This window comes from Lithobates pipiens, unplaced genomic scaffold (assembly GCF_037356315.1).
Source record: "Lithobates pipiens isolate NorthernLeopardFrog02 unplaced genomic scaffold, aLitPip1_a1.2 Scaffold_8, whole genome shotgun sequence".
In the NCBI taxonomy this organism is placed as follows: Eukaryota; Metazoa; Chordata; class Amphibia; order Anura; family Ranidae; genus Lithobates; species Lithobates pipiens.
In genome coordinates, this window is record NW_027507903.1 from 605,997,165 (window position 1) to 606,017,943 (window position 20,779).

Sequence of the window (20,779 nt, forward strand, 5' to 3'; positions counted from 1 at the left end):
GAGCATGCGTCGTTTTTGGTACATCGGAACAGCACACAGACGAACGGAAAAATATACAACGTGTTCTATTTCTAGGTCCATCAGAATTTTCAACGTAAAAAGTCCGATGAGGCCTACACACGATCGGAATATACGATGAAAAGCTCCCGTCTGACTTTTTTCTGACGGAAATTCCGACCGTGTGTACGGGGCATTAGAAGTTGGAACATTTTTTCATCCTAATCTTTTGAATTCTCTCATCACTGCAGTTGAAAATCGAATGGAAAAGCAAAACAAACTTTCTCCTAATGGAAAACGCAGAACAAAATGAGACTGTTGTGTACCCAGCTTTACTCCCATACTTTTCACATTTACAACTTTTTATGTTTATTGCTAAAATACCGGTACACTTTAAGCTCCCCAAGGAGGACTCTGACCTCCAAACTTGTTTCCTGGTTCCTTCCCAGTTTGTGAAATTCTAATGCCCCTTATGCCGCGTACACACGATCTAACAATCCGGTGGAAAAGTCCGGCAAACTCAAGTCCGCCAAACAATCCCCGCGTGTGTAGCCTCCGGCATACTTTTTTGACCCGAAAGTACGGCGGACTTAGAATGCCGTGTTGCACACCAATCTTCCCGCCGGACTCGCATTTCGGCGGACAATCCGGCCGTGTGTATGCCAGTCCGCCGTACTTTTGAAATGAGCGGACTTTTCCTGCCCGGAGAAAAGTCCGCTCATTTCGAGCGGGTCTCCAGGTAGGCGGGGCCCCCGAAGGAGACGTTGCTGGCCCCGCCGCCTGGTATGGACTTAAAGGGGAACCCCAACGCCGAAAAAAATCGCCGTGGGGGTCCCCCCCAAGTCTACAACAGACCCTTTTCCGAGCACGCTCCTGAGCCATACCAGGCCGCGTGCCCTCAACATGGGGGGTGCCGGCCTCTTCTTCCGACTTCGGGGGTCTTGTCCCCCTCTTCGGTTCTTCTGCCGGGCCACCGCGCCTTCTTATAGCTCTTTTACAGGCGGTGGCCCGGTCTTCTGTCGCCGCCGCCTCCTTCCGTTCTTCTTCTTCTTCTTCTTCAGGAGATGTTGACTCGACGATCTCGCCGGCCGCAATGCCAGGGACGCGCTGCGCTGCCATTTATATAGGGACAAGGGGCGGTGTCACATGGGTTGGTCACATGGGTTGATGTCACATGGGGACTGTGACATCGTAAGGGGACGGGGTCACCATGTGACACCAACCCATGTGACATAAAGCCATGTGACACCGCCCCTTGTCCCTATATAAATGGCAGCGCAGCGCGTCACTGGCATTGCGGCCGGAGAGATCGTCGAGTCAACATCTCCTGGAGAAGAAGAAGAAGAAGAAGAAGAACAGAAGGCGGCGGCGGCGACAGAAGACCGGACCACCGCCTGTAAAAGAGCTATAAGAAGGCGCGGTGGCCCAGCAGAAGAACCGAAGAGGGGGACAAGACCCCCGAAGTCGGAAGAAGAGGCCGGCGGCGAGGAAGAAAGCCGGACTCCTCCGCTAGCAAAAGAGCTACAAGAAGATAGCGGAGGAGATAGCGGAGGAGTCCGGCGAGATGACCCCCGAAGACGGAAGACCCACGGAGCTGTGCAATAAAGTATTTTATCTCGTGTGTTGTGTTTTTTTTGTACTTTTATTTTACAGGTGAATGGGTAGGGGTACATTGTACCCCATACTCATTCACATAGGGTGGGGGGCCGGTATCCTTCCGATAAGCCCCCCGCCTGCAGACCCCGACAACCAACGGCCAGGGTTTTCGGGAAGAGGCCCTCGTCCTCATCAACATGGGGACAATGTGCTTTGGGGTGGGGGGGCCGCGCGGCCCCCCCTTCCCCAAGACACCCCCCATGTTGAGGGCACGCGGCCTGGTACGGCTCAGGAGGGGGGGGGCGCTCGCTCGCTCGCCCCCCTTTCCTGGCCGGCCGGGTAGCGTGCTCGGACAAGGGTCTGTTATGGACTTTGGGGGGACCCCCACGCCGATTTTTTTAGGCGTTGGGGTTCCCCTTTAAGTCCATACCAGGCAGCGGGGCCAGCGACGTCTCCTTCGCGGGCCCCGCCTACCTGGAGACCCGCTCGAAATGAGCGGACTTTCCTCTGCGTGTGTGGGCGAGTCCGTTCATTTCAAAAGTAGGGCGGATAGTACGGCGGACTTAGTACGCCGTATTAGTCCGCTCAAAAAGTGCCGTGTGTGTGGGCAAGTAGCCCGTTCGGAAAGTCTGACGTACAGTCTGGCGGGAAGTCCGCCAGACTAAGTACGTCGGACATACCGCTACGTGTGTACGCGGCTATACACACGGCTGGACATTCCGACCACAAAATCTGTCTGATTTTTTTTTCAGACGGATTTTGTCCGAAACTTGTGTTGCATACACACGGTCGCACAAAGTTGTCGGCAAATCCAATCATTCTGAATGAGGTGACGTCAAACACGTAGGTCAGGACTATAAACGGGCCAATAGCCAATAGCTTTCGTCTCTTAGTTTATTCTGAGCATGTGTGGCACTTTCTCCGTCGGAATTGTCTACACACGATCGGAATTTATGCGATTGGATTGTTGTTGGAAAATTTTCGATCCTGCTCTCAAACTTTGTGCGGATGTTTCCGACAACATAATCCTATCGGACTTTTTCCATCGGAATTTCCGACCCTGTGTACAGGGCATAACGGTCTCCCCAGAACATACACCAAGTAACTATAGACCTGTTAGCTTAACTTCTATAGCTGGGAAGATACTGGAGCGTTTAATAAAAGACCACATCGACGAGTTCTTGCTGAACAATAACACTTTAAGCAACAGACAGCATGGATTCATGAAAGACAGAAGTTGTCAGACAAATCTGATTTCTTTTTATGAGGAGGTAAGTAAAACCTTGGACAGAGGGGTGGCGGTGGACGTGGTATACTTGGATTTTGCAAAAGCATTCGATACAGTTCCGCACACACGGCTCATGTGTAAGGTAAAGTCTACAGGTTTGGAAATATCAGTTTGTAAATGGATAGAAAATTGGCTAGAAGACAGAATTCAAAGAGTCGTGGTTAATGACTCTTACTCTGAATGGTCTAAGGTTATCAGTGGTGTACCCCAAGGTTCAGTGTTGGGACCCTTACTTTTTAACATCTTTATAAATGACATTGGGTCTGGCATCAAAAGTAATATTTCTGTCTTTGCAGATGACACCAAGATATGCAGTGGAATAACGTCTTTACAGGATGTCTCCAATTTACAAGCCGACCTCAATACACTGTCTAATTGGGCGACTATGTGGCAGATGAGGTTTAATGTTGATAAATGTAAAGTTATGCACTTGGGGCCTAAGAATATGCATGCATCATACATGCTAGGGGGAGTACAACTGGGGGAATCCATAGTGGAGAAGGATCTGGGGGTTTTGGTAGACCATAAGCTCAATAACAACATGCAATGCCAAGCTGCTGTTTGCAAAGCGAGCAAAGTCCTTTCTTGTATTAAGAGAGGTATGGACTCCAGAGAAAGAGATATCATTTTGCCCCTGTTCAAATCATTAGTAAGACCTCACCTGGAATATGCCGTTCAGTTTTGGGCACCAGTTCTCAAAAAGGATATCGGGGAACTGGAGAAAGTGCAGAGAAGGGCAACCAAACTGATAAGAGGCATGGAGGAACTCAGCTATGAGGAGAGATTAGAGGAACTAAATTTATTCACTCTTGAGAAGAGGAGATTAAGGGGGGATATGATTAACATGTTCAAATATATTAGGGGTCCATATAGTGAACTTGGTGTTGAGTTGTTCTCTGTACGGTCAACCCAGAGGACACGGGGGCACTCTTTACGTCTAGAGGAAAAGAGATTTCAGCTTCAAGTACGGAAAGGTTTCTTCACAGTTAGAGCAGTGAAAATGTGGAATAGACTCCCACCAGAGGTGGTTCTGGCCAGTTCAGTAGATTGCTTTAAGAAAGGCTTGGATACTTTCCTGATGGTACATAATATAACTAGGTACTAACATAGGTAAAGTTGATCCAGGGAAAATCCGATCGCCTATTGGGGGGATCAGGAAGGAATTTTTTTTCCCCTGCTGTAGTAAATTGGAGCATGCTCTGCTGGGTTTTTTTTTCGCCTTCCTCTGGATCAATTGTGGGCATAAAATTGGGTATCTGGATTGTACGATTATTTTTTATTTTATTTATTTGTTTTTAAGGTTGAACTGGATGGACTTGTGTCTTTTTTCAACCTGGCTAACTATGTAACTATGTAACAGTATATATACTATGTGTATTTGCTGGACACTTACCTGCTGGCTCCTTTCGGCACTGGGACTTGCGCACGTATGTTTATTGCCTGGCTGCAAATACAAATAATGGAAGATTAGTAAGTATAGTAAGGAAAATTCCCTCTCTATGATCAGAGTTTTTCATTTATAAGCCTGATGCCCTTATTTCTCAGACTCTCACCTCTTGGGACTCAGATCACATCGCAGCTTCAAAAAGATTTGCAGCCGACTGCAAAAGAATAATTGACGTTATTCACCAACGCATTCTGCTCATTTGAAGTATTCTTTGGCATGACTATTTTACATTCTCCCCATGTTACTGTACGTTCTCTCCCACAATCACAATGCATACTGTTAGGTTATTTTTAGGGCTGTTACTGATTAAAATGTTTGTGTTCAGTTGATTAACCACTTGCTTACTGGGCACTTAAACCCCCCTCCTGCCCAGACCAATTTTCAGCTTTCAGCGCTGTCGCACTTTGAATGACAATTGCGCGGCCATACTACACTGTACCCAAATTAAATTTTTATCATTTTTTTCCCACAAATGGAGCTTTCTTTTGGTGGTATTTAATTACAGCTGGGAGTTTTCTTTTTTGCTAAACAAACAAAAAAAGATGCAAAATAAAAAATCATGTTTCATAGTTTGTTATAAAATTTTGCAAACAGGTCATTTTTCTCCTTCATTGAAGTGCGCTGATGAGGCGGCACTGATAGGCTGCACTGGTGGGCACTGATAGGCATAGTTAAGGCGGCACAGATAATGCAGTACTGATGGGCACAGATAAGGCGGCACTGATGGGCACAGATAAGATGGCACGGATGGGTGGCACTAATGGGCACTGATAGGTACCACTGATTGATGGGCACTGATAGGTGGCACTGATAGGTGGCACTGATGGGCACTGGTAGATGACACTGATGGGCACGGATATGTGGCACTGGGGTGCAGCACCGTTGTTGAGGCAGATTGTGGGCACTGCTGGGTGGCACTGTGGGCACTGCTGGGTGGCACTGTGGGCACTGCTGGGTGGTACTGACGGGGGCACTTATTTATTAATGAAGTGGCACTGGCAGGGGGCAGGTGGGCACTGGCAGGGTTGGCCGTGATTGGGACATCATCGGTGATCGGCTCTTTTTTTTTTCTAGGAGGAATAATAGCCGATTACCGGCTCCGTTGTATCACATGATCAGCTGTCATAGCCTGACAGCTGATCACGTGGTAAGGGGTCGGGATCGACCCCTTGCTCGGATCCGTGATCAGGCGAGTCTCATAGACTCGCCGATCACAGAGCATGCCGCGCGCGCCCCTCAGGGGGCGCGCAGGCCGCCCGTGCACGGGACGACGTCAATAGATGTAGTCCCGGCAAAGGAGGTCCGCGCTGTAGCCGTCATTTGGCTATAGCGCGGATCTCTAGTGGTTAATCAATTTTATTTTTAAATCGATTAATTTACTAATTTCAATTAATTATAACGCACATACAGATCCAACTACTTTTAGCTGATCTCCTTGCATTGCAACTCTGCATTAGTCAGTGGTAAATGTGGTATACGCTATATACAATCACCCGACACTAGTTAGTTTCCACAATCCATGACTTAACTTCACAGTTCATACAAATATGTTTTAAATTCAAACTGTAGCACTGACGCAAGTCCTTGCGAATGAACTATGAAGGCCGCTCATCAGTGACCTTGCAGTCCATTCAGAACTACAAGCCGTCAACCGCAATGGCTGACTGTAGTTGTAATTAGTGCTTTCACAGAAAACTAAATGAATGACGCAATTGTGTAGGTGGAGCCACACTGCTTTTGAATTGGGACAGTGGATGTGGGGTGAAGATCCCCGCCCCACTGACACACTGAGGGAGGCTGCAGGAGCTGGAACATGTTACATGTTCCACCCCAAATACAGGTGGAACATGTAACACACGCCAGAAGGTGAACTTATCTGGGCATGTTATGGGAACTTATCTGGGCCTTAAAAGTGGTTCTAAAGTCAGATTTTTTTTTATCATAGTGCATTAAGATAAAATGCCTTCTGTGGGCAGCAGCACCCCTAATACTTTCCTGAGCCCCATCTCAATTCAGCAATGTTGCAGGAGTGTCCCGGCTGCCCGGGACACTCCCTCCTCATTGGCTGAGATGGCAGTGCGGTGCCATTGGCCCCCACTGCTGTCAATTATAGTCAGTGAGTTAATGAGGAATGAGAGGGGTTGAGGCCGAAACGCGTCTCCGTGTCTGAATGGACACACAGAGCAGTGGCTCGGGTGCCCTCATAGCAAGCTGCCTGCTGTGGGGGTACTCGGCAGGGGGCCCCGTTGTGGAACCTGAGAAGAGGAGGATCTGGGCTGCTCGGGTGAAAATCCACTACACAGAGGAGATAAGTATAACATGTTTGTTATTTTTAGCCGCTTCCCAACCGGCGCATGATGATGTAGGTCGGCAGAATGGCACGGACAGGCACATGGGCATACAGGTACGTCCATTTAAGTGTGCCACTGTCGGGACCTCTGTGAGTCCAATCGTCTCATGGGGAGGAAGAACTGGGAGATGCGAAAGTAAACAAGCATCTCCCCGTTCTGCCTAGCAACAGTGACACTGATCTCTGCTCCCTGTGATTGGAGCAGAGATTAGTGATGTGTAAAACACAGCCACGCCCCCCCCCCCCAGTTAGCAACACGCCCTAGGACACACTTAACACCTACGCTGCCGCCTTCTGGTTAACCCCTTCACCGCCAGTGTCATTTACACAGGAATCAGTGCATTTGTATAGCACTGATTGCTGTATAAATGACAATGGTCCCAAAAATGTCCGATGTGTCCGCCATAATGTCGCAGTCACAATAAAAATCCCTGCTATTACTTGTAAAAAAATTTTTTTTTATAAAAATGCCATAAAACTATCCCCTATTTTGTAAACGCTATAACTTTGAATAAGTCCTAAAGAGACGCGGCACGCTGGGCATGCCACCTTACATACAGCAGAATGCACAAATATTACCAAACATAAAACATCCAGTGCAGTAAACATTAAGACAGTGTCAGGGATACAATATTCAAAGCCGTATGTAGTCTGTGGAAGTTTCTGGGTGTGAGAAATGTTTAACTGTAGAAACAGGAGCGCAATTCATCTACAAACAATACTGCAACAATGGCTGCATAAACAGTCATTTTTGCTGGTACGTCACCTGCTTTCTGAATAAGTTTGAAAGGTAATTCTTAAAGCGGAGTTCCACCCTATTTTTACATTTTAAACCCCTGTGTTTGTGTTCTCTTTTAAAATGTCTCCTTGGAGCCTTTTTTTTTTCCCCTTCAATATACGTACCTAATTTTCAAGCCGAAAATGCCGCTTCCGCTGTACCTCTCGGCGGCAAGGTATGTCCTGCCCGCCGGCCAATTGGCTCCTGGGATAAGAGGGTCATCAATCCCAGGAGTTAGTGGGCATCCGCTTGTAGCATCGCCACGCCTTGTACGATTGGTGCATGCACAAGATGGGGAGGTGCATGCTGGGTAGCCAGCAGTGCCGTATCCCAGAAGAAACGACTGGGCTTCAGGTGCCCACACTGAAGATGGGAACGTGCTCGCTGAGGAGATAAGTTTGTTTTTTAACAGCTTCCCGACCGGCGCATGACTATGTACGTCGGCAGAATGGCAAGGGCAGGCAAATGGGCATAAAGGTACGTCCCTTTGAATTTGCCGCCATGCCATCGCGTGCGCGCACGCCGGTCAGGACCTCCGCGAGACTCGATCGCCGCAGGGATATCTGCGATCATCTCACGGGGAGGAAGAATGGGGAGATGCCAATGTAAACAGCATCTCCCCGTTCTGCCTAGCAACAAGTGACAGTGATCTCTGCTCCCTGTGATTGGAGCAGAGATCAGTGATCTGTAAAACACAGCCACGCCCCCCACAGTTAGCAACACGCCCCTAGGACACACTTAACCCCTACACTGCCAACTCATGGTTAACCCCAGTGTCATTTACACAGGAATCAGTGCATTTGTATCGCACTGATTGCTAAATAAATGACAATGGTCCCAAAAATGTCCAATGTGTCCGCCATAATGTCGCAGTCACAATAAAAAAATCACTGATCGCCGCCATTACTAGTAAAAAAAAAAAAAAATTCATAAAAATGCCATAAAACTATCCCCTATTTTGTAGACGCTCTAACTTTTGCGCAAACCAATCAATCGCTTATTGCGATTTTTTTTTTTACCAAAAATATGTAGTAGAATACGTATCGGCCTAAACTGAGGGAAAAAAATGTTTTTTTTATATATTTTTTGGGGGATATTTATTATAGCAAAAAGTAAAAAATAATGCGGGTTTTTTTTTTTCAAAATTGTTGCTCTTTTTTTGTTTATAGCGTAAAAAATAAAAACCGCAGGGGTGATCAAATACCACCAAAAGAAAGCTCTATTTGTGGTAAAAAAAGGACGTAAATTTTGTTTGGGAGCCATGTCGCACGACCGCGCAATTGTCAGTTAAAGCGACGCAGCGCCAGAATCGCAAAAAGTGCTCTGGTCTTAAGCCAGCAAAATGGTCCGGTCTGAAAGTGGATAACAAAGAAAATGAATAGGAAAACCTGCAGTACATTTTTTAATAAATCCGCTGTGTATAGGATTAGTTGAAACCATCACGGGGTGTTTAAAAAATAAAAAATAAAAAAAAAACAAGCTGGAACTCCGCTTTAAAGCGGGAGTTCCGCCGTTTTTTTTTTTTTTTTTTTAAGTCAGCAGCTACAAATACTGCAGCTGCTGACTTTTAAAATATGGAGACTCACCTATCCAGGTGCCTGCGATGTCGGCACCCGAAGCCGATCTGTTGCTCGGGTGCTGCCGCCGCCATCTTTGGTATGGGAATCAGGAAGTAAAGCCTTGCGGCTTCAGTTCCCTACTGCGCGAGTCGAGCTGCGCAATACGGACGGTCCCTGCTGTCTCTGGGACCCGTGTGTTTCCCAGCAGACAGCGGGGAAGGGACAGGAAGTGGCGTAAATACCCGCATATTCTGCAGCTATCTATACCCGGAAGTGGGTGCAAATACCTGTATTATACAGGTAACTGCACCCCCTCCTCCTGAAAGGTGCCAATTGTGGAACCGGAGGGTTCTGATGAGCGGAAGTTCCGCTTTAATTGCATTGAATCACAAAATTCCCTGTGTAGGCATTACATAAGTCTTTTCATTTCCCTGTCCGATGACATCCTTTATATGAAGTTAAGAAGTTGTTTATTTTGCTTCTTACCTGCTCCCGGGGTCTCTCTCCACACTGGGGAACAGGTGGAAAGGAAGGGAGGTGCTGAGACTGTCTGAGATCTGATACTGCATCACTGTCAGCTGAAGAAGAGAGATGAGAAAAAAAAAAAACATGAAACTGAAGACTCCAAACAACGCAAGATTAAGCTTGGAGTTACACTATTCATGTGAGTTGCAGCAAGTGGGGTAACGCTATGGTTGCCACCTCATCCCTTTAAACCCAAACACATATGAATTATACAGGTTCTGTGGCTGATTAAAGCGGTTCTTCACCCTAAAGGGGAAGTTCTGCTAGTATTATCCCTCCCCCCTCCGGTGCCACAATCGGCACCTTTCGGGGGGGAGGGGGGTGCAGTTACCTGGATAATCCAGGTAACTGCACCCACTTCCGGCCAGACCGCCGCAGACCCCCCGCATCGCTCCGCCCCCCCGTTGTGTTCTGGGAAACACACAGTTCCCAGAGACACAGCGGGGAACCAGCGCAGCGCGACTCGCGCATGCGCAGTAGGGAACCGGGCAGTGAAGCCCTCATGCTTCACTTCCCGATTTTTTTTTTTTTTAAAGCCCATGGCGTGCAAACACACCCAAAAAACTTCCACCCGGTGCATAAAAAAAGTGCACACACATAAAGAGTGAAACACTAAAAAGTGCAGACGGGTGCCTGATGTCCTCCAAAAGAAGGACCATACCCTGATCCCCCGGGGCGTTAGGCTCCAGACAGGGACTGAGGTACCAGACTCAACAAGTGGGCCCCGGATGAAACCGGAAGCCCTCCTTTCCCCGGGAGGACTGCCGAAACAGAACCTCCTAGGTACTTGGTACTGTGGGGGCTTCCCCGAAGGTAGGCCCCCCCTCATGGAGATTGGACCAAGCCATAAGGCCTATGTCCGCTCTCCCAGAGACTTTCAGGATTGGTCCGAGGACCGACACCCTACTCATCAAACGTGCAGTGACAAACTGTGACAAGACACACACAAATAAAATAAATAAAAAGTGAGGAAGGGATAGTGAAGAGGAGAGTGAAAAGTGGCCATTGTGCAATACAATGGCCGGCCCTCCGGCCAGGAATCAAAAATTCCTCTGGTCCTAGCCAAAAGGCCGGGCCCTAGAGGCAGGTGTAAAAAAAGCGTGTAATGGTGACGTGACCTAGGTGCCTAAATCAAAGTGCTGACGCACAGTGAAAGAAGGCACCCCTGGACTGCCACTCCAGGGGCACATCACCATGGGCTTTCCAACAAAAGCATCCCCGACAGCCCAGCCCAGACCACGACAGCCCCCACCACAGCCAGAAAGGCATGGAGATCAGCGAGCTTAGTGAGACCCTTTGCCATCAGGTCAAACCCTCACTCCCGTCACTCCTACCTAATTATATTCGAAAGGTACCGGCCGCCCCTCTGCTGGAACAGAAGAGCTAAGCGTTCCCTCCCGAAAAACTGACGGTGGCTAAAGCTGCCACAATCCAAGCCGGTCTGCCAGGGTCCCCTCCCCTGGCGCCGACCAGTGGTTCTCCGCCCTCATCAGAAGGCTTCCCGAACCGGCTAAAAACCAGTCCGGGTCACCTTTACACCAACAGGCTTTGCATAGCAACCGCCACCCCTACTCCACCTCGCCGTAGAGCAGGGACGGTAAACTAGCGCCACCTATTGGCAACTGATAAGAACAGATACTACACTTGATCTTAGCCAAAAGGCCGAGAAGCGATGCTTCACTTCCCGATTCCCTGACAGAGGATGGCGGCGGTGGCTGCAGCGAGACGAGCGATCGCTCGTCATCTGCCGCCGACATCGCTGGACCCTGGGACAGGTAAGTGTGATATTATTAAAAGTCAGCAGCTGCAATATTAGTAGCTGCTGGCTTTTAATATTTTTTTTTTAGGTGCAGCTCCTCTTTAAGGTGGTAATTAAACTCACTTGGTGACTTATCTGCATTTAATTAGCCTCAGAACCTGTGTAATTCAAAGGTGTTCGGGTTTAAAGGGATGAGGTGGTAACGCACATAAGTAGATGTGGGATGGGCTCATATAGTTTGCCTTTCAGAACACAGTAAACTGCAGCGCATAGACGTGAACCAGCCCACGAAGGAAAAAAAAACTTGATATCTTAAAGGCAAAGTATATAACTATTAACCAATACTAAGCAGTACCCTAAAAAGTCTACCATTTGTCTTGAGTTCTTCCTAAAAAATAAGAGTGCCTTTCTGGTGTATAAATGTGCCTAGGTGCTCCTGTAGCCTGAACCACATAGCTATATAGTTGCAGCAGATCATCGAAGGCTCTGCTGCTCTGACTGCTAGTCACAAGCGATGTGGAGTAAGATTTAGTGATATCACTACTGTGATGCTCACTGTTCTCCTTGCTGAAGAGAAAGTTGTATTGGAGGATCTGCAGTGCAAGGATCTCTCTGCTTCCGCTTTATTCATTTTCTGGATTTGTGCTCTCGTCTTTCCTGCCGCTCCGTGATCACAAACCCACCAGTCTTCCAATCATCGGTCACCTGGAGTGGGTGGGCTCAGACAGAAGGCTGAAAAGCCCTGCCTCTGCCAAGATGGCCACCTCTGCACAGAGACACAGAGTAGGACAAAGCAAGGCAAGTCAGTAATAGAGAAAATCAGCTGCAGGGAGACCACAGGCAATACTGATGTCAAGCCCTTTGCTCTCTGCTTTCCTTTTTGAGGTACATCTTCCAAATTTCAGGTCCTGTTTCAAAGCTATATTAACCACTTCGGACCCAGGCCAATTCTGACATTTCTCTCCTACATGTAAAATTCCTAATTTTTTTGCTAGAAAATTACATAGAACCCCCAAACATTATATATGTTTTTTTAGCAAAGACCCTAGAGAATACAATGGCGGTCATTGCAACTTTTTATCTCGCACGGTATTTGCGCAGCAATTTTTCGAACGCGTTTTTTTCGAAAAAAAAAACAGTTTCATGCTTAAAAAAAAAAAAATCAGTAAAGTTAGCCCAATTTTTTTGCATAATGTGAAAGAGGAGGATACGCCGAGTAAATAGATACCCAACATGTCACGCTTCAAAATTGCACGCGCTCGTGGAATGGCGCCAAACTTTGGTATTTAAAAATCCCCATAGGCGACGCTTTAAAAATTTTTACTGGTTACATGTTTTGGGTTACAGAGGAGGTCTAGGGATAGAATTATTGCTCTCGCTCTAACGTTCGCGGCGATACCTCACATGTGTGGTTTGAACACCGTTTTCATATGTGGGCGGGACTTACATATGCGTTCGCTTCTGTGTGCGAGCTCACGGGGACAGGGGCGCTTAAAACATTTTTTTTATTGTTAATTTTATTTTTATTTTTTTAGTTTTACACTTAAAAAAAAAAAAAATTGATGACTTTTATTCCTATTACAAGGAATGTAAACATCCCTTGTAATAGGAATATGGCACGATCGGACCTATTTACAGTGAAATATGGGGTCAATAAGACCACACATCTCACCTCTAGGCTGGGAAGAATAAAAAAAACAAAAAACAAAAAAAAACGATCATGGCTTCCTAGCCAGATTGGCGCCGTTAATTTGAATACCCAGGCCGGGCGTGACGTCATAACATCGCGCCCGGCCTCCGAATGATCATAGAGACTCCGGGGACAATCTAGTCCGCTGGAAATCTCTATGATCACATGCTGGGGCCGGCGGATCCTGTGACCTACTCACCGATGGAAACGGTGAGTCGGTAGAAGCACCGGAGGGCGGCGGGAGGGGGGGGCGTCCCCTCCCGCCGCCCGTAAGAACGATCAAGCGGCGGAACAGCTGCTATGATCATTCTTATGGTGTAGGGAATCGCCGGCTGAAAACGGCAATATCTGAATGATGTCTGTGGACTCAGGCATCATTTAGATATAACCAGCGAAACCCCATGACGTCAATAGACCTAGTGCGGGTCTCAAGTGGTTAAACACAAGGTATAAATGACTTTTGCTCAGGTTTATTATTTCCTTATTTCCAGATGATGGCTTTCAAACTGATTTTGTAATATATTTTACATTTGTATAACATCTTTAGTGTCCAAATAAACATTTACTAAAAATGCAGACATGAAACGTTTTATTTGCAATGCAAATTGAATTGTCCAACAAGAAATCCATCCACAACCTGGAGCTTTGGAGAGTTGGGGAGAGCACCTCAAGCCTGCTGGAGGCCTGGAGCAAGGAGTAAGGTACAGAGCCTTGAAAAAGTATTCACGCCCCTTGAAATTTTCCACATTTTGTCATGTTACAACCAAAAATGTAAATGTGTTTTATTGGGATTTTATGTGATAGACCAACACAAAGTGGCACATGATTGTGAAGTGGAAGGAAAATGATAAATGGTTTTCAATTTTTTTTTTTTTGCAAATAAAAATGTGTGACGTGCATTTGTATGGCGCCCCCCTGAGTCAATACTTTGTAGAACCACCTTTTGCTGCTATTACAGCTGCAAGTCTTTTTGGGGATGTCTCTACCAGCTTTGCACACCTAGAGAGGGACATTTTTGCCCATTCTACTTTGCAAAAAAGCGCAAGCTCTGTCAGAAATTTTCAAGTCTTGCCACAGATTCTTAATTGGATTTAGGTCTGGACTTTGAATCGGCCATTCTAACACCTGAATATGCTTTGATCCAAACCATTCCATTGTAGCTCTGGCTGTATGTTTAGGGTCGTTGTCCTGCTGGAAGGTGAACTTCTGCTCCAGTCTCAAGTATTTTGCAGACTCTAACAGGTTTTCCTCTAAGATTGCCCTGTATTTGGCTCCATCCATCTTCCCATCAACTCTGACCAGCTTCCCTGTCCCTGCTGAAGAAAAGCACCCCCAACATGATGCTGCCACCACCATGTTTCACAGTGGGGATGGTGTGTTCAGGGTGATGTGCAGTGTTAGTTTTCCGCCACACATAGCGTTTTGCTTTTAGGCCAAAAAGTTAAATTTTGGTCTCATCTGACCAGAGCATCTTCTTCCACATGTTTGCTGTGTCCCCCACATGGCTTCTCGCAAACTGCAAACAGGACTTCTTATGACTTTCTTTCAACAATGGCTTTCTTCTTTCCACTCTTCCATAAAGGTCAGATTTGTGGAGAGCACAACTAATAGTTGTCCTGAGGACAGATTCTCCCACCTGAGCTGTGGATCTCTGCAGCTCCTCCAGAGTTACCATGGGCCTCTTGGCTGCTTCTCTGATTTATGCTCTCCTTGCCCGGCCTGTCAGTTTAGGTGGACGACCATGTCTTGGTAGGTTTGTAGTTGTGCCATACTCTTTCCATTTTCTGATGATGGATTGAACAGTGCTCTGTGATATGTTCAAAGCTTCTAATGTTTTTTTTTATAACCTAACCCTGCTTTAAACTTCTCCACAACTTTACCCCTGACCTGGCTGGTGTGTTCCTTGGCCTTTGTGATTCTGTTTGTTCACTAAAGGACTCTAACAAACCTATGAGGGCTTCACAGAACAGCTGTATTTATAAGAGTTTGTATGAGTTTAAATTACATACAGGTGGACTCTATTTGCTAATTAGGTGACTTCTGAAGGCAATTGGTTCCACTAGATTTTAGTTAGGGGTATCAGAGTAAAAGGGGATGAATACATATGCACGCCACACTTTTCACATATTTATTTGTAAAGCATTTCGAAAACCATTTATCATTTTCCTTCCACTTCACAATTATGTGCCACTTTGTGTTGGTCTATCACATAAAATCCCAATAAAATACATTTACGTTTTTGGTTGTAACATGAAATGTGGAAAATTTCAAGGGGGGATCAATACTTTTTCAAGACACTGCAAGTATTACAAGTATTCCTCATCCCTAAAGCCAGCCATAGATGGTTCAAATCTCGGCCGGTTCAGCAGGGACTGGCCGAGATTTGAACCTTGTATGGGCAGGCTGATTGTACCCAGGTTTATCTAGTCGAGTACAACCAGCCTGTCATATTTTTCATGTGATTATTGCCAGCGGCTATAGCTAGCAACAATCACTGTGTGTTCAACCGACAGGAACGACTTTCCTCACTCCCCGCATGGAGAGCACAAGAGCTCCTCAGCAAGGATTGGTAATCAAGCAAAATCGCACCGTCTATGGACGGTTTTGGCGTTAACAAGAATTGAATGCTTTCCAGGTGCGGAGACAACTGCACAGGTATATTTATCTGCAATTCCCAGATTTCAGCTATAAATCCTAGACCAGCTAACCTAAGTGACCGAGCAGAAAGTGATGGTTCGTTAGGTCTTAGGCCTCATACACACGATACGAAAATCAGAAGGGAAAAGTCCGAAGACGACCTGTCTGCAGACTTTCGGATCGTTAGTACGGCGCATTCAACAGACGATTTGACTTTTACATCAGAAAAAAGCTGGATGTGCAGACTATAAAATGTTTGTCTGATGTGAACTCGACGTCTGATTTTCGGATGGTCAGTACAGGAAGCCGTCACACAAAAGTACAAACGCCAAACTCGCATGAGTGGAATCAAGGAACGTCTGGGAAGAGTTCGGTCTTGTAAACCACCGTTCATAATCAGGAATTAACATTTGTGATGCAGCAATTGATAAAATGTCAAAATTCTCATCTTCTTTAACCACTTAAGGACCGAGCCTCTTTTTAGATGTGTTGTTTACAAGTTAAAAACATTTTTTTCTTGCTAGAAAATTACTTAGAACCCCCAAACATTATAACTTTTTTTTTTTCTAACACCCTAGAGAATAAAATGGCGGTTGTTGCAATACTTTCTGTCACACTGTATTTACGCAGCGGTCTTACAAGCGCACTTTTTTGGGGAAAAAATACATTTTTTTGAATAGAAAAATAATAAAACAGTAAAGTTAGCCCAACTTTTTTTTTTATATTGTGAAAGATAATGTTATACCGAGTAAATTGATACCCAACATGGCACGCTTCAAAATTGCGCCCGCTTGTGGAATGGTGACAAACTTTTACCCTTAAAAATCTCCATAGGCGATGTTTAAAAAAATTCTACAGGTTGCATATTTTAAGTGACAGAGGCGGTCTAGGGCTAGAATTATTGCTCTTGCTCTAACGATCGTGGACGATACCTCACATGTGAGGTTTCAATACCGTTTTCATATGCGGGCGCTACTCATGTATGCATTGGTACATGGCTATGGGTGGAAGTGAAGTTTTTGATGTCTGCAATGATATGGAGACGAGTGGGGGCCATCTTCCCCAATTTTTTTAAAATAACAAACATGTTATACTTACCTCCACTGTGCAGCTCGTTTTGCACAGAGTGGCCCCGAACCTGCTCTTCTGGGGTCCCTCGGCGGCTGTCTCTGCTTCTTCCCGCAGGTACTTCTCACGTTCATGAGAGCTCCCTCGCATGGTGAGAAGCACCTGCGGGTGCGCTCCTGTGATACAGCCAGCAGCTATAGCCGCTCGCTGTATCACACGGCCCCACCCCCGGCGTGTCATTGGATGTGATTGACAGCAGCGCAAGCCAATGGCTGCGCTGCTTTCAATCCATCCACTCCAGCCAATCAGTGGCCAGGATGAGTGGAGAAGAGGACGTCGGGGGCGAGCGCGGGACTTTTGAGGGGTCAGGTAAGTAAAACGGGGGTGCTGGGGGCACCGGCACTGTCAGATGTTTTTTCAACTTAATGCATAGAATGCATTAAGGTGAAAAAACATTTACCTTTACAACCCCTTTAAGCCCCGTACACACGATCAGAAATTCTGCCAGCAGAAGTCGGATGTGAGCTTTTGGTCAAAAATTCCGACCATGTGTATGCTTCATCGGTCTTTTGCTGGAAGAATTCCAGCCAGCAAAAGAGTGAGAGCAGGTTTTCTATTTTTCGGTCGGAAAAATTTCCGATCGGAAATTCCGACGCTCAAAATTCCTACGCATGCTCGGAAACAATTTGACGCATGCTCGGAAGTATTGAACTTAATTTTCTCGGCTCGTCATAGTGTTGTAGGTCACCGCGTTCTTGACGGTCGAAAGTTCCGAGAACTTTTGTGTGACCGTGTGTATGCAAGCCAAGCTTGAGCGGAATTCCATCGGAAAAAACATCCAAAATTGTTTTGGATGGAATTTCTGATTGTGTGTACGGGGCATAACACGAAATTAGCAGAAGGGGCCGAAAGGGTAGCGCTTACGAAATAAGCTTCCTCTTTATAATCTCATAGTACGTCACTACGTTCGTGTTTGTTAAACGACAATTTGCGGGTAGTTAGTACGCTAGACAAAATCCTGCACACGCCCTTTGGACAAAAATCAGACGCTCGATCGTCCAACAATCAGACTGTGGGTACGAGGCTTTCGTCTCAGTGGCATTCAGTAAGATGGAAATTATTGGCGTGACTCACCTCTCCCTGAGGAGGAAGAACTTTCAGGATCCGACTGACCTCAAATTCATCCAGCTTTACAGATTCATGAAACTGACAGCTGTCCACCCGCACTGCCGAACCGTATCCTGTGTAAGAAGAATTAGAGCGTTACAATTATAACAAATGGCTGAAGGCTTAAAGTGACTTGTACCAAAAAGAAAAATCTGCTGACAGATATAAAATACCTGCAGCAGTTTTGACTCATATTCGCACGTATCCCCGAACACCGCCTGCAGTAGGGGGGCGCTGTAGCTGCTACCATGATTTACGTGGATGGGTCGCATTCACCCTCTGTACATAACGGGCAATGATTTTTATGTGGTCAAAAAGCAAAGCATCTCTGCATGTTTACAACCTCACCTGGTTGCCTTTGCAGCTTAAAGTGGTTCTAAAGTCGTTTTTTTTTTTTTACTTTAATGCAGGGGTCTCAAACTGGTGGCCCTCTAACTGTTGCAAAACTACAAGTCCCATCATACCTCTGCCTGTGGGAGTCATGCTTAAAACTGTCAGCATTGCAATGCCTCATGGGATTTGTAGTTTCACAACAGCTGGAGGGCCGCCAGTTTGAGACACCCTGCTTTAATGCATTCTCTGCATTACAGAATATGTAAACCCAACATTTCATATTCCTGATATATATGTGCCTGCTGTACCATGTACTTTTATGAGAAAGTCTCCTGTACTCTTTGTGTTGCTTCCTTTGTGTGAAATCCCTGGTGTTCCTGCCAGTCCCTCTGCTTTCCTATTAAAAACTGACCACACTGAGCAGGAGGGCACACTGTGTTCAGTTTTCTGGCTGTGCTGGGAACTCAGCCTGCTCTCCTCCAATGATCAATCCTGTCCTGGCTCACCCCTCCCCCCCACACACACACAGCCCTTCACTGGAAAGATCAGTGTGCTGCTGTTTCTTCTCCCCCAGCTCTTATACAACTGAGAACACTGGAAATGTGATCACTTATAAAAAAGGGAAAACAAGGTATTAATAATGCTTTCATATATATATATATATATATATATATATATATATATATATATATATATATATATATATATATATATATATGTAGCACTGACCCCCAAAGGAGCTGCTGGTTTTATTGGGCTTACCGTTACCTTCTTGACTGCTTTCCGGTCTAGGGTTTCCCGTGGTAGATGGCCCAAAGAAATATGGAAACTGACACTGAATCCTCTCTTGGGTTATTTATTTGAGACAGAAAGAGTCTCTCAGTTTAGGGTAGAGGGTTAGGAGTAAGTTCAGGTACTTTAGACTGCAAAAAATGGAAAGTCTCTTATAGAAGAATCCAGAGAATAGCAACCATTTCACAACTGGATTTTACAACCCACGGATAGACCTCCTCTCACTGGGCCCAGGAGCCAGTAGGGTGCTAAGTAAAGTCTCTGCCACAGACTTGAGCGTAGAATATTTGAGAAAGTCTCTGCCACAGACTAGAGCGTAGACTGAGGGACATTGACAAATTTAAAGAGCTATCATACGGTACCAGTATCTCTCAGCCAATCCGGCGATACCGTATGAGTGTAGATCCATGAAGTGTCCTGCAACTGAGCCCCCAGGCTCCTTCAGAGAAGCCAGCCTTGTGCACGGCCTTCTCCTGAAGAGTCCTCCCCTGGATGCTTCTCCAGTTGCTGGGCCTCTCCTTTAGATGAGACGGCACCGGACCACCTTTGGATCAATAGGCCCCGAAATCCATTCAGGCTTGTCCCTGAAGTTGCGTTGCCTCGGGCTAACCAGCCCCGAGACCTGAAGTGCATGTTTCTGCACCCCAGGCCAGGAGGGCCCTGGGGCTGGTCAGGAGGACTAGAACCAAACAGGCAGAAAATATTCTCCAGAACCCCAAAGCACGTGATGTCAGTACCTTAAATACCACCTCCCAGAATGCACAGCAGGAGAATACTCCCACTGGGCTGGTTCCGAAAGAACAGTGGCATTCAATACACCCAGCTAAACTGCGTTCTCACTCTTGCCGGCGGTGACCGCGACACCCGCAGTTAAGGAGAACCCAGTGCAACCCAGCCGGACTGGTACTGAGACCAGAAATTTAGAAAATTAGCCCCAAAACCCAACTGTGGTTTCAGGAGGATTTAACTTTGAAAAACATATAGCGCCTGCTCGTCAGGAGCCAGCGCTACATATATATACAAACACACACACAAATGTTTTGCCTCTCATTTCTATTTTAAACTAAATGGGCTGTTTTACAAGGTGATCGTTTACAATCACCAAGATAAAAAGAAAGAAAAAAAAAGAAAACTTCCACTCACTGTTTTGCCCCCAATCATCCTCCCTGGCACTTACCTGACTCCTGTATCTCTCCCTCTCTTACTGGTCTCACGGGCTTTGCTGAGAACAGCGGGAGCCATGGACTCCTGCTGCTGTCAGTCAAAACCAGTGAGTGGGGGTTCGGGCCGTGTTGGGCTGTGTGTGTCTATAGAAATGATCCCACATATGGCTTGCTATGGGGGGGGGGGGGGGAGAGACGCAGAAGAGGAGGAGCCAAGATCACCAGCAAGGAACCCCAGAAGACTGGGTAAATGGCGGCTCTGTGCAATACCATTGCACAGAGCAGGTTAGCATAAACCTGTTGTTTTTTTTTTTATAAAAAAAAAAAATAAATTAGATATTAAAAACACTTTAAGGGGCTGTTTTTAAAAGTATCTATCTTGAGGCACCCTTTTCTAAAATGTAAAACATTTTAATGTTACTTATCAATGGGAAACCTGATCTTGGGACAATGCACACAACCGCTTCAATGTGGGTATAAAATTGGGTATACTGGATTGTGATCCATTTTTTTTTTAAAGTGTAAAAATAAATAAAATCAAGTAAAAAAAATAATAAAAAAAATAAAATAAAAATTTTAAACCCCCCCCCCCGTCCCGACAAGCTAGCGCACAGAAGCAAACGCATACGT

The 20,779-nt window shown here is 46.1% G+C and overlaps 1 protein-coding gene and 1 pseudogene across 1 annotated transcript in view; both read right to left on the bottom strand.

Annotated features, from left to right (window-relative positions):
* AP4M1 (adaptor related protein complex 4 subunit mu 1) overlaps positions 1–20,779 on the bottom strand; it is a 77,143-nt gene that overhangs the window by 12,737 nt on the left and 43,627 nt on the right. Inside the window, exons 11-14 of the mRNA XM_077470586.1 lie at positions 17,829–17,935; positions 9,502–9,593; positions 4,435–4,482; positions 4,275–4,325 (exon numbers count right to left, since the gene is read on the bottom strand). Coding sequence (XP_077326712.1) covers positions 4,275–4,325; positions 4,435–4,482; positions 9,502–9,593; positions 17,829–17,935 — 298 coding nt within the window. The remainder of the gene's footprint in view (positions 1–4,274; positions 4,326–4,434; positions 4,483–9,501; positions 9,594–17,828; positions 17,936–20,779) is intronic.
* On the bottom strand, positions 11,133–11,214 carry LOC143964600 (U2 spliceosomal RNA; annotated as a pseudogene).